This window comes from Corvus moneduloides, chromosome 4 (genome assembly GCF_009650955.1).
Source record: "Corvus moneduloides isolate bCorMon1 chromosome 4, bCorMon1.pri, whole genome shotgun sequence".
NCBI classification, from domain to species: domain Eukaryota; kingdom Metazoa; phylum Chordata; class Aves; order Passeriformes; family Corvidae; genus Corvus; species Corvus moneduloides.
Genome location: NC_045479.1, coordinates 33,330,960 through 33,344,953, shown reverse-complemented (window position 1 = coordinate 33,344,953; position 13,994 = coordinate 33,330,960). Strand labels below are relative to the sequence as shown.

At 36.5% G+C, this 13,994-nt stretch overlaps 1 protein-coding gene across 5 annotated transcripts in view; it reads left to right on the top strand.

The window, feature by feature from the left end:
• Positions 1-1,008: 1,008 nt before the first annotated feature.
• LRRIQ1 (leucine rich repeats and IQ motif containing 1) overlaps positions 1,009-13,994 on the top strand; it is a 105,397-nt gene continuing 92,411 nt past the window's right edge. For 4 of the 5 annotated variants that reach the window (XM_032107274.1, XM_032107275.1, XM_032107278.1 and 1 more), the window contains exons 1-10: positions 1,009-1,184; positions 1,950-2,100; positions 3,285-3,399; positions 4,337-4,407; positions 5,605-5,707; positions 6,125-6,330; positions 8,199-8,273; positions 8,451-9,653; positions 10,467-10,619; positions 11,791-11,941. In XM_032107274.1, coding sequence (XP_031963165.1) covers positions 1,972-2,100; positions 3,285-3,399; positions 4,337-4,407; positions 5,605-5,707; positions 6,125-6,330; positions 8,199-8,273; positions 8,451-9,653; positions 10,467-10,619; positions 11,791-11,941 — 2,206 coding nt within the window. In that variant the 5' untranslated portion in view covers positions 1,009-1,184; positions 1,950-1,971. Of the gene's footprint in view, positions 1,185-1,949; positions 2,101-3,284; positions 3,400-4,336; positions 4,408-5,604; positions 5,708-6,124; positions 6,331-8,198; positions 8,274-8,450; positions 9,654-10,466; positions 10,620-11,790; positions 11,942-13,994 lie in introns of those variants that run through there. The other variant, XM_032107276.1, reaches the window with a different exon arrangement.

Here is a 13,994-nt window from a genome sequence, read left to right as displayed (position 1 = left end):
GATTTCAAATGGATGAGTTTCCATTTTTTTAATATTTAAATATCTTGCTTATCCATGACACTGGTGAGAAAACTGTAAGCAGTTGGCCTTAAAGCAAATATTTTTTGCTTAACATCCCTGAATCTTTCAGAAAGGTACTCAGCCTACTCTAAGGACAGTAGATGGGAAAACCCCTACCATTCTTGGCAGATCCTTCCCATTGCTCCTGAAATGCACTTTTTCTATGTAAAATCGGACTTTAACTTATAGCTTTTATTTTTTGTTATACCTCTTTTTGTGTCTTGGTATTCCTCATCAGATTCAGGGTTAGATGTGTTCCCTATAAACACACTAAAATGATATTATCTGCACCCTGCCTGATCTGTATCACTTTTCCTTGTCAGAATTCTATTGCGTCTCTAATTCTCCAACTGGACATTTTCTCCAGCTTTTAACAAGCAGCGAGGAGCTTTTACACAGACAGATAGTGACAGGACAAGGGGGACAGGTTTTAAACTAGAAGATGGGAGATTTAGATTAGATGCTATGGGGAAATTCTTTACATCAGAAAGGGTGGTGGGGTTTGAAAACAGGTTGCCCAGAGAAGCTGTGGGTGCCCCATCCTTGAAAGTGTTCAAGGCCAGGTTGGACGAGGCTCTGAGCAACCCGGTCTAGTAGAAGGTGTCCTTGCCCTTGGCAAGGCGTTGGGAAGAGATGATGTTGAAGGTTCTTGCAATTTATTGTGAACACTAAATTCCAGTTTATGACTTAAGAAAAACCCCAAACACAAACCAAAAACAAAACCAAAAAAGAGTCCCAAACCAAAATAAAAATACCCTCAAAAAACCCTGAAAAAGCCCCAAACCACAAAGCCCCAATTTAAAAAAGAGCCCAAACAGAATCTCGAAAAAAGGTGCTGCGATGCGCTCCGTCTCACGCTGGAAGGCGCCGCCTAACGCCCGAGGAACGCGAAACGGCAGCTGCTAGCGAAGTTTGGCTCCTCCCGCTGTCCCTCCGAGCCTCTGTTTGCCGTTGCCGTGGTGACGCTCCCGGTATTGCAGCGCGGTGAGGAGCTCCCGTCCTCCCCACGGACCTCCCGACCGTTCGCTGTTGGCGGATGCGGAATTTCAGGGCGGAGGGGCGGCCGGTGTCCAGAGGCGGCCAGAAAGGCGGGAGCTTCGGTGAGGAGCTTGACTGAACGAGCGGTGAGTGGGTACATGAAGTAGACGGGGGGACCGAAGGACTGCGGGTACTCTGAGCGATGGACTACAGCTCCCAGCATGCAAAGGCGCGGCGCCGCAGGCCTGTCCGGAAGCGGCGGTGGGCGGGGCTGCCTGCAGCCGCGGAGCCTTTCGGGAGATGTAGTTTCTTCTCAGCCGGGATCTGCTGCTCGCCTTCCCGGCAGAGATGCGCTCAGTGTGCCCGGTCTGTTCTGCAGGAGCCGGCGAGGAGCTGCTCGCTGCCTCCCATTCCCGTCATTGGAGGGGGCAACGGGTTGAGAAAGGAGGGGGGGAAGGCGCTGACAAGTTTTTTGCTTCTCTGGGTTACACCATTTCTCACTGCTTTCTCTGTATCATTAAAACTTCATCGAGTGCTTTCCGTATTCTTAGTCTTACTTTGTAATTGTTAATATCTATTTATTGTTCAAAGTTTTGGGGGTTTTTTTCCCCTTTGTAGCTATTACGTCTGGAAAAAAGTTCCTTGTGAGGGAGTATAGGGCAGGTGGAGGTTTTAAATATTGAAATTTGGTAACATTTGCAAAACTTTAAGGGATATCCTGAGGGGGATTGTCTTATCACAAAGTAATGTTTTTCTTATTTTTTGCTCGTTGGTACGGAATGAGGTTTTCATGTTTTAAGCCAACTGTTCAATAAATACGTCTGAATGAACTTAAGTTAATGAGGACTCTTTTTATTTTGGTTCATGCTGTGTTGAAAGGTTTTTGGTTTTTTGTGTGTCTTTCAAAACAGATAAGACACTGTGGGAAGTAGAATGTCAGAAGATATTGAAGGAATTGAAAAAGAAATAGAAATCGAATTAGGCAGAATCAGTGTTTCTTCATTTGAAACAGATGATCCTGACACAGAGGTATCAGATGAACCCTTGAGTGACAGTGAGACAGTAAGTATTCAGTGAGCTAAAAGTGCTTCTGTTTCTCCTTGAAAGTAGTGTGGGCATTGGAAAGCCCATTTGATGAGTGAACGTTTTCCCGACATACCTAACCTGACTACTTCTGAGAAGTAGTCTTGGCAGTTGCTTCATGAAAAATGTAACCTTCAGTGGTGAAAGACAGTAAGAGAGGGTGACTATCAGCATGCTGCTTGAGAAGATTGAGATTTTGTTTGAGAACCTGGAGATTTTGTTTTAGAATCCTCTGAAGCTAGAAGATTTGATGAGGTAGATTAAATCTGGATGAATAAGCCGATGATTCTTCACTGAAATCTGTATTTAAATCTTACAAGAGACTGACTTGTAAGATTCCTTATAAGATTTCCAGATAAATAGGTGCTTCTAGTCCTCTTTCTTGGATGACTTCTTATTTTGGGGAGCAGTTTTCCTCCAAAATAAAATCAGTTATTTGGGTCCTTTTCTGCCATTTTAATCTTTCAGACTCATAGCAAAAGGATTGGTTTGTAGGACATTAGGGTAGATAATACTGATCATGTGTGACCATAAGTCATGTTTGATATGACATAGACAAAGGCATCACTGATAAGTGTGTATGCGCTCACATCCTGAAGGTCAGCAACGTCTACCACAAGTTGCATATCTGAGAGAAGGCAGATCATTTTCCCAAAATCTTGACATTAAAGACAGTCTTTTGAATAGAAAGTTTATATGTAATAAAGAAAATTGAAGCATTGGTTCTACATGCATACTTTAAACATTAGTAAATTTAAAATTGATTTATTTTGTAAGGAGTCTAAACATTTTAAAGAAAAAGGTGCTGTGCATCACAGGTATTTTCTAATTTTTGTCTTATCCTTCTTTAATTTCTTGGTCCAACACAGTTATAAACACAATAATTTATTGAAATGTGTTTCTGGAGACAGTGCAAGATACATTTCTAAAATTTGATTAGAATGTAATTAAAATTAGAATTATTAATTGTTCAGTGGGTGGTAAGACAATGAGAAGAGTGTAGGAATTTGGAAAAATTTTGGTGGAAATTGCAACTGAATCTCCATCAATGCTTTACAGGTGAGGCCAAAACGAGTCTTTAGTCTTATATGTCAAGTATTTACCTCTTTTCAAGCCTGTGAGATGAAAATGTAGAATATATGTCAAAGGCTGTGTTTTTCTAGATTTCAGGTGACTTACCAGAATCAGTTGTCTCCTATTTAAACTTTATCAAGAGCAGCAATCAAGATGCTGAAAGGCTTATACTGCAAGACTTAGAAGATGAGCAAAGTACAACAAGTAAGCAGCAATCACAGTTAAAATGTTTGTACACCTCATATTACCAGTGGAAGTTAGACTAACAAGCATTAGTAAAACAATGCAGACTTTTAAGTAAAGCAAGCACTGAAACCTATTCCATCAGCTTCTGAATGCATGCTGAAAATCTCTAGGAATGAAACCATGCAATACTATCTTCTAGAATTAGCATCTGAGCAGAAATTAAACTTTTCTACAAACTCATCTAATGCTAAAGAAGGCAAGTTCTGAGATCACTCTCTGAGACAGGACCCAAGCCAGACTCTTCATGAAAATCTAAAATGAAGTCAGTAGGAGCTGAAATGCAGAGTTCAGATGCAATTGACTCCCATAGGATATGTTTAAAGTCTGTCTTGAGAGAGGCCCAAGCTAGCATTGAATGAAATGACCTTTAATTGGCAAAAAAAAAATGCTCCTGTCAGCTGTACGACTGAAGCCAAGCTCATAGTTTGTATACCAAAGACTGGCACTGTCTGTTCCATTAGTGCAATGGTCTTAGTGAAAAGAAGTTGAGTATTTTGATATCTGAGGAACATCCCTTTTTATTCTTTTTTTGTAATGCAATCTTACTCTTTTTCATTGTTTTTATAGTTAATTCTTGATTTTTGACCTATCTGATACAATTTTTCTGCACAGAAGATGTTCTACTGTGTTCTATGATGTGGAATTCTCTTTCATATTTGCTATTACTGTATTCTTACAGTATCATTGTGTGTGTTTTTGTTACACGTATTTTCTGCTTTTAATGTAGATAAGTGATTCCCCTACATATTTAAGTAAAACTGGGGGAGAAAGAAAGGAAAAAACTCCTTTATTTTAGTCTAAAAAAATTGAGTAGATAACCAGTCTAGACCAAAACTGAGCACTGGTAAGGGATTTTCTCTCTGTGAACTAAATGTTATGTTTATTTTTTCCTTAGGTGACATTTATGAAGTTGTTTCTTGCCATGCTTCTGAATCAAATGAAGATCCAGAACAATTTAATGAAAAAGTATTTTTTATTTATACAATATTTATAGGGGACAAAATTCTATTAAATAATCTAGATAATTTACACTTGCTTTGGTGGCCTCCTAAGGAGACCTATAAATGTTTTCAGTTTTCTTTCTGTCAGACCATCCCTAAAGTATTAAGATGAGTTTCTATATGCAATTCTTTAGAATTAGGACATCAACTGTAATATACCATGTCTATAAGATTTCAAATTTGAAATAAATTCTCAGTATCAGTACTTGAGATATTGAGCACAAAAATCAACAAAATTAAACAAAAGTGAATAATCCTTTATTGCTGATTATTTGAATAATATTATCTTAATATTATGATAACACTTTTGAGCTTCTCTAATCTTATTTTTTTGTGATGATCAGGAAGATGTGCTACTATTAATCATGCTCCTAATATATTTCATTATTTTATAGAAAATATAAACATAGTAATCTGTGTACCTTTCAAAGACAAATAAAGAGTTATGAACATGAGTGCCTATATATTTTCATAGGATTTGACTGAATAGGTCTCTGAAGTTCTTAGAAAAACATAGAACTGAATTTAATCACTTTTAATTTGTTGCCTGGCTTTTATTAGTGAGCACTCTTGCAAACATGATTTTTTGTTCTCAGAAGACCATTGTTTAAAACAGCACAATTACTTCGTGTGACTTCAGCTGCATTACAAATATTAATACATGCCCAAAGCATGTGATGAACAGATGATAAATGAGCAGGAATAGATTACTTGCCAGTAAAGAACAATGAAATAAATATAGCAATCCTTGTGCCCATAGTATTATTTTGGAATTGACTTCTTAAAAATTTACTCTGTAACTAGTTCTTCCCCAGTGTGCATGACAATATTAATGCGTATAGTGCTTGGTTTCACAGAAAGTAAAATAAATCTCAAATGCAAAACATTCATTTTTCCAAGTCAAAATATTAAGTATATTTTAAAACCACATAGAAATATTATGTATTTTGAGAAATACTGGAGTATTTGTTACTCTGGAAAACAATATTTTGACCGATATGTTTGCATTATTCAATGTGTAAGGATTCCAGTCAGTAGTAAGTTTCATATTGTTGTACTTGTCATATGATAAAAAGCTTATCCTTGTTCTGGAAGATTTTTATAATGTTCTGCTTTTAAATTTTGTTTCTTGTTTTTTAATAACAATTTTAAACTATGTTAGGTACTTCTTGAAGTTGAAAATGAAGACTTGCAGATTGCTGAAACACCTGGTTATAATCAGTCCATCAGTGATGAAGTGGTCACTGATGACCACTTTCATACAGGTAAGTAAGCACATTATTCATTTGGTTGAGTTGATCTTTTAACTTTTTTTTTTTTTTTTTTTTTTTTTGGTATTAATATTGGCTGAAAATGTTTCTTTGTCATGACCTTTGGATGAGTTGTGCTGGAGCATTTCAGTGCTAAAAGCCCCAGTTACAGCCACAGCAGACATCCTCTGTAATCCTGCAATATACATTGTTAGGATAAGCGTAGTAGTTGCAGAGTCAGTAAGTGTGCAGAATCATAGTAAGACATCTCTGATGGAAAGGACTTGTGCTGTAGTTTTGATTTCCTTGGGGATCTATATTGCTGGATATATCATCGTAGGATCCTTCTCTTGTCGAATACCTTAAGGCTGTTTAATGTTCCCCAGTGCTTATTAGGAAATTAAATAAAATGTTTGCTTGGTTGATTACTAGCTGGTCTTGAAATGAGCATAAGCCTTGCCCGTCGTGAAGTAGAAGAAAAGTGTAGACCAGCACTTGAGCGTGAAGATGAGAAGAAGAAAAAGCGGAAACCTGAGGGAGAATCACGGGAAAAACAGAATGAAGAGGAACATGCAAGAAGTGTGCAGCATCTGGAGCAATTTGAGGCTGAAAGAATAAAGTTAGATCTTTTTCATAAGGTAATGAATGATATTGAAGCCAATCTGTTCCCATCTAGACTGTCTGAATTCAAGCTCTAATGTGAAAGAGACTACTATCTCAAACTGTATGAGTGTCCTAAACCCTGTCTACTTGTGTTACCAGTGAGTTGTAAAACATATTTAAGTATAATCCGTTGGTTTTTATGTATTTACTGCTTCAATCAATAGTGAATGAATTTGCTATGTGAAATGTTAAATTTTTCTTTAAGCTTTGCCTTTTTGGTTTTTTTATTATGAAAACAGCCAAAGTACCAGAAATGAGAGTTGTGCTGAAATTAATCACAAATGAAAAATGGTCACTGTGCCCCATAGAAAATACTTAGCTAGTTTGGACTTCCCACCCCAATTTCACGTTTTAATGTTAAAATCTTAATGGAGTTAATCAGAACCAAAATCATTCAGTTCAGCAATGTTGGCGCTGTTCTTCATCTAGGTAAAAATTACAATACTTCCTTTCCTTATTTTTATCTGGGAAACTTACTGAGGCTTCATCTACTGAGTTCTGCCACAACAGATCATGACTCAACACATTGACTGGTTGCACTCTCAGACTATCTAGTCATGTTTTGCTGTAGTGTGTGGTGCATAATGAAGGATTAAAGAGTATAAGAACATGAAGAAATGTAACTGTCAGATATTATACTTGTGAGGCCACAGAATTTTATTATTTAGCCTAAATAAGTGTGTTTTGAGAGGTGCATTAACGCTACATTTTCAGTTAACTAATTTGTGGCTTTCTGGAGGAGTGGGCACCTTGGCACCAGCAAGATAATTCAAGTCACCAATACTAAGGAAGGGCTTAGTAAATGAGAAGACCTTTGATCTCTGAAGGCCAGTTCACTGTCTGCTATAGCTCTCTTTTCAAAAAGTCACAGAACTGATAGGCCTTCTTGGCTCTTTGCTGTCACAAGTCATTTTTGCATGTAGGATGTTTCTCTAGAGAAAGAGGGGCATGGCCACATTTAGGCACTTTGATACTGCTGTTGCAGGAGCACTTTTTTTTGAGGTGAGAAATATAATCTAACTTCCCCCATTGCAGAATGATCTAGATACCTCGTCTCCTGTTGTCTGAACATCATGCCTCTGGATGCCCATGAAAAACAGTGCTTAGACACTGGGGAGACTTTGTGCTCCAAGCTGAAAGTGATAATTTGTTATACTACTTCTTTCGTATCCTCCATATTTGATTTTGCTGATATGTCTTGGTTCCACCAGGAGTTGTGTGGTTCTGGATCAGCCTGTTTTTTAGTTACTTACTGCCTGCTAACTTTTGGTGTGATTGAGCCATTTTTTCTGTTTGAGGTTATGTTGGGCAAGGAGGGAAATGCTATTTATTTGCAAATAGTGAGAAAGTAGACTTGAACTTTTATTTTCCATTGAGAAACAATTTCAGTCAGAAAAATTTCTTTAACTTTACTGGACAAAATTCCCATTTGAAAGATTTTACTATTATCAGTACATACCAGTGCAATTAAAGGGAGATTGTTCATGCTACTGTTCAGATAGATAGATTTCTGTTTGCTGCCCGTACTTTGAATAGTTTGTAACTAGTTTTCATCTTCAATAGTAGTATAGATCTTGGAGAGGAAGGTGGCAGCTGTTTTGGTCAGTACCAAGATGCTGACTTTCTGAAGGTATGCATCTCTCAGTACATGACCAAATCTGCATTTACTGATGCAAGTGTCCCATTGTTTATTTTGATCCACCCACAGCTCAGTTTCTCATTTAAATTCAGGTATTCACAAAATTGGATTTTTGGAAAGTCAAGAGGATGGGTGAGATTGAAGAGGGGGTGTTTTGTGTTGTTCTAGGTTTTGTACAATATTCATAGTTAATTTGTTGTGCAGAAACGCCAGGCTGCAATAGAAGATGAATTACAGAAGGAAGAGAAAGCTTGGAGAGACAAAATGAGAGAACATGAGGTAAGGTTGTACAATGAGCTTTTGTCAAAAGACTGTGAGGTTACTGTCATATATTTGAGAACAAAGGTCTTCATGGAACGGTTAATATACTAGCTTCTGTTCATTAATGATAAATATGTGCCAATACCTGTCCCATTTTAAAAGTGGTTGAAGTCTATCCTAATTGTTTTGACTTAGGAATGGATCATGAAGCTGCAGTTGCAAATAGAAGAGGAGAAAAAGGCCTTGGAAGAACAGAAAGAAAAAGAAAGACGACAACTGGCTGAAAAGCAGACTATAGCAGCTGTGAAAATCCAAGCTAGATTTAGAGCATTTTTAGTCCGTAAAAAATATGCTCCCATTTTAAAACAATGGAAATATGAAATGAGAAAGAAGCAGAAAATACTAGAGGAAATAGAGAGAGAAATGAAAGAAAGAGAGGAAAAACTGAAGAGGCAAATGGAGGAAAATAGGTTAAAGAGAGAAGAGGAAAGAAAGAGACGAGAAGAACTTGAAAGACAAGAATATCTGAAACAGGTGAGGAGGCATGAGGAATATGAGAAAAAGAAAGAAAGCCTGAGATTGGAAAGAGGAAAACAACTGCAAAGAAGAGAAGAACAAATAAAATTGGAACAAAACAGAGCAAATGCTGTGATGAGTGAAAATGTTGAAAATAACATAGAAAACATAAAAAAGGATAATAAGACAGAAAACATGAAAGTAATAAGAGAAGAGAAGGAGGAAATAAATAAACAAATAGAGGAACAAAAAGAAAAACATGCTGAAATGATGGATGAAACAAATAATTGTATGATTCCAGCAGGAAGAAATTTGACACCAAGTGTGCTAGGCTCTGAGAAGGAACACTCTTCTCAAGTGACTAATGAGAACTTACACATGAATTCAGTAACACAAGTAGAAGAAAATTACTCACAAACTAGTTATCTTGGTAAAGCTCCAAATGGTCATATTTCAAGGGATGAATCTCTTGACTTTGGTGGTAATGACATGGTAGAAAATAAGGCAAACTGCATATGCAGCAGTCCACCAAGTGCCCAGCCAAATACTAGTAATAGAGAAGTTAAAGATAATTTTTCTGAGTATGAAACAACGAAGAAAACTTTATTTCTAAAGGAAAATGCTAATGAAGAAGTCAGAGACACCTGGGACAGTAGTCAAGATGTAGCAGATTCTTCTAATAAACTGATTTTTCCTGATGATATTGAAAATAAGAGAATAAACTGGATGAACACGTGTAAATCTTGGTCTAAAATATATGAAAAAAACCAAAGAAAGCAAGTAATAATAAGAAAACGCCTAAGGAAAAGTTCAGTTAGCAAGATGCCTCCACTAAGTACAGAAAAGATAATTCATAGTGGCCCTTGGAGTGCCTTGCAGCAGGTAACTATATGAAAGTTTGAGAATGAAATGGGAAGACATACTATAACTTTTTTTTTTTTTCCTAATTTGGTATGTTGGCAGAATGCTGTTTTGGAAGAGAAGTAGATTATTGTTGAGCAGAATATAGATCTTGTGAGAGTTCCTATGGCCAGGTGCAGAATAAGGGCAATTACAATGACTTTTGAATTCCTGTGAGTGTTGTGGACTGGACTGGTGTGGTATTAGTCTTCAGACAATTGATAATATTAACCCTTTAAAAGGCAAGAGCTCTTACTTTCTGCTAAATTACCAAGGTTTTGCCTTTGTATAAAGGCCCACATTTCAGCTCCTGCTCAATTAGCCCCTTCAGAGTTTTGAGAGGAATAGTCTCTTCTAGAAGCAAGACATTACTGATCTTCTTCTAGATAGTCTTTTGCCAAAAAGGACATCTCCTGGTTGCCAGGACTATTATTTTTTACCACTTACTAACTTATCACTGTATGCTTTCTCTGTGCTCTCATCTTGGTATCCATTCTGAGGTAACATACTAGGCAATACACACTTCCAGTCTGAACTATTTTTGTCTGTTCTACACTCATTATTTATGATACTGTGACTATTGTTTTCATGCTAGCTTCTCCCATTTAACAGATAAAACCTATCATTGCCACTCTTTTTTTATACGAAAAGGTTAACATTATTTGCTCACATTTTCTAAAGCATTATTAGATTGTAGTTTTGTTCTCTTTTTCATCTTAAAGAAAATTATCATAATATGACAATGAATGTTCCATATACAAAACACTAGTTTTATTTATCAATAAATGCATGTAGGTCACAACACTTACACTCGAAGATTTGCCAGCTTGTAGCCTCTCAACTTTATCTGAGTGTACAAATCTTCAAGTTTTGACTCTGAGGTGCTGTGGACTGGTTGCACTGGAAGGACTAAGTGGCTGCAAAGACCTGAAGTATATCAATGTGGAGGTACCAAGCATATTTGATTCTTTGTTTTAACATGGGAAGAACTTCCAGGTTTGCTGCTTAGTTGATTATGTAGTTGTTTCCAACTGAATATATAACTTTTAGCCTTAAGAGCATAGGAATAGCAACGAAATACTCCCAAATGTGAACAAAGTTATACCAGTAGATTTACAGTGCAAATAACAAAAAACAGCATGCTGCAAATGATTCAACATGTACTAAGAAAATACCAGTCTAAGATTAGCATTAGTATGACATAGTGATAGATCTTTGTTACCTCCGTGTCTGATTGATCAGGGGCCAGATGCTGTTCATCATAGCAGGTGCTCAACTTGAGCAAGAATAGGTAGAAGGAAGAGCCCTTTGCAACATACACCTTGAATATTAATTAAAATTAGTAACACATATGCTCAAGGAATAGTACAGTGAGTTACACTTGAGGCCTAATGTTTAGGTATTCGCTACTGCGCAGTGTCTTATATGGCCCTGTTTAATGATTAAAGAAAACTCTGCAACACATCTTTGTTCCACAACTTGGCAATTCACGTGAAACAGCTTTGTTCACATTTTTAATTTCATGTGTTTTAACAACACCATTTTCAAGAAGAAAAGACCAAGCACAGCAAATAGTGAAAGAGAAATCTGAGGAAGCATTGTTAAAATGGACTGGGAAGGGGATGTTAAAAAAGCAGGATCCATTGGTGGAAGAATATTAGCTTAGAACAGTTAATGTTTGTGACCAAGGTACCTCTAAATGCAGACTTTTTCTATTTGTAACTAGGATTCCAGCAAAATTACAGCTGTCTTCATTAACATCTAGTAAATACAATGTTTCTATGCAGTTTTTAGTTCACTCTCCCAGGGTTTGGGGAGGTAGGAAAGCATATAGGAAAGAGGCTACTTTATTCTTAACTTCTTTTTACTCTTTTTTTGTCTCAACTTTGGGCATTTTCAGAGCCAGAATGGAGTTTAAGATATATTCTTGTTCTATTTCAGAAGGACACAAAAGGTTGATTCTAGGACACATAATTTTTTTTCCTAATTGAAAAATAGAGATGCCCTTACTCTGAGCTAAGGATAAAAATAAGAAATGAAGGCAGTCTGACATATTTTTACTTATTTCTGCTATTTCACTTCAGATGCTATTTAATATTTTCATTTTCTTTTATTGCAGGAGAACAATATTCAGGTAATTGACTGTGCAAATCTGGAAAATCTCTGTATTCTCATTCTGAATAAGAATCATCTTTCATCAGTTTGTGGCTTAGATGGATGCAAAAATCTCCAAAATCTTGAACTTTCCTACAATAGAATCACTCGAATTGGTAAGAAAATTATTCCAATTTGTCTAACAATATTTATGCAGTTTATATTCAGAATAATACACCCCTTGGTTTAGAGCCAGTTGGCTGCTAAGCCCAAGGAGACAGACTTAGAAAAAACCTGCATCTTAAGGCATGGCTTAGCTACTGCCATGTATTCCATCTAGCAAGTCATGTAACTATTGTCAGCCAAAGAGAATTAAAATCTTTCTTGAAGGGCCACTAATATTATCTGCACTAAGTCAGCTGGAATATGTGAGTAGCCTGAGTTCAGCATATCTACAGACATAATGAAAGCAAAGCCTAGCTGTGCAACGGCAGAGAATTCCAGTGTGTTCCTGACTGACACAGTAAGTAGTTGTGTTGTCTGTCTTGAGTCTGCTGGACAATAGGAAAATAATTAAAAACCATTATTAAGCTCATAGACGAAACACATTCACATAAGACTTGCATATGAGAAATAGTTTCCACTGTTAAATAAGACTATTAAATTACACTGTGAACATGGACAGTGCAGTTCCGTGATAAACAGCAAGGCTGTAGCAAACAGAAAATGGGAAAGCTTAAAAAAACATCTGTAGGTGTAGAGACTTTGATGTCGATATTATCAATATTTTTTGCTAATGTGTGCAAATGTTAGTACTCATGAGGAAACTTTTTGATAGCTGAGAATAAAAGTGCTGGGAAATCAATGTTTCCTGTAAAAGCATATTAAGCACCCTGATGAGGAACAGTAAAATAAAATGGTTAAAAAGTTTCATCTGTCTTGTTGTGGAAAATAATGCTTGATAAGATTCTTATTCAGATTGATCTCATTTGGTAAAAATGTCTTCAAGATTGCTGTAAGAATGACATTCTATTAGTGGATGACATTTAAGAATGTGGCAGCTGTGTGCGGTGTGGTAATTTTGTACTGACCAAGTGGAGTAAAATCCTCTGGTAGTTTCTCTTTTGTGCAGTGCACTGCTACAGTTACTGAGTCTCTAATGAGTTTAAGTAGGCAAATAAATGTTCACAAAAATCATCTTCAAATGTGGTTTTTTTCCTCTCCAGATTTTCTTTGAGCGTGTTTGGTTAAAACAGATGCATAATACAGGATTTATTTCATATCATGACATATTGGTTGTGAGTAGTTGCACAGAATACATAAAAATGGATTTGTGGGTTATAAAAAGTTAGCATATCCCTCCCATCGGTAAATGTTGCAGGATGTCCCTTAGCAATTTTGGAAGCCCCAGGACTGTGTAGGAAAGCTTATTTATGTTTGTAATATTTAAGTGTTAAAGACTTATTGTAAGAAATTTCTGGCATACTATGATTTCTCTTTTTATTCTTTTCTTCTTTTATTGAAATACAGGATCAGTAGGGTAAAAATTAGAGTTGCCAAAACCCCCTTAAAAATAGCAGTAAGTGAAATAGTCTCAATTATGCTTTTTCCCTTAAGAATACATGATCACAAACTAAGTAATTGTGACAGTAACACACCATTCAGTGCATATGTTTGTATTTTGAGGATGAATGCTTTGTTTAAAATTTTTCATGCACAAAAAGTAGCATTTTGACTCAAGTCTTTGAATATGCTTCTTTAGGGTGTCTGTATTCCCATAGAATGCTGGCTAAATTCCTGGCAACTCAAAGAATAGCAATGCATAACCATGGATGGTCATAAATGCTGCTTTTGATCTACTCTTCTTCAGACAGCACAAAGAGGATTTTATTTTTTCATCAGGCACCTTTTCAGTTTTGGTTTTCTTGTCTGAGGTTTTTATTTTGGTTTTTTTCATCTGTATGTTTGCTGTCAGCTTTCACTCTGTTGTTATTTGTCTTTGTCACGCACAGAAGTGACTTCAGAACTGCATGAACAGCTAAGAGAGAGTCCCTAGCTAGCAGGCTCCAGCTGCACTTTGCAAATTGCTAAGAGTACTTATATAGAGGTTCTCCTTGAATCTTGGTGAAAACATGTATTTGTCAACAAAATGCTTTTCCCATAGCTGTTATAACTTTTTTTTTTTGCATTGTATGTAAAACAGATAATATCTTCTGGAAATGTGAAGAG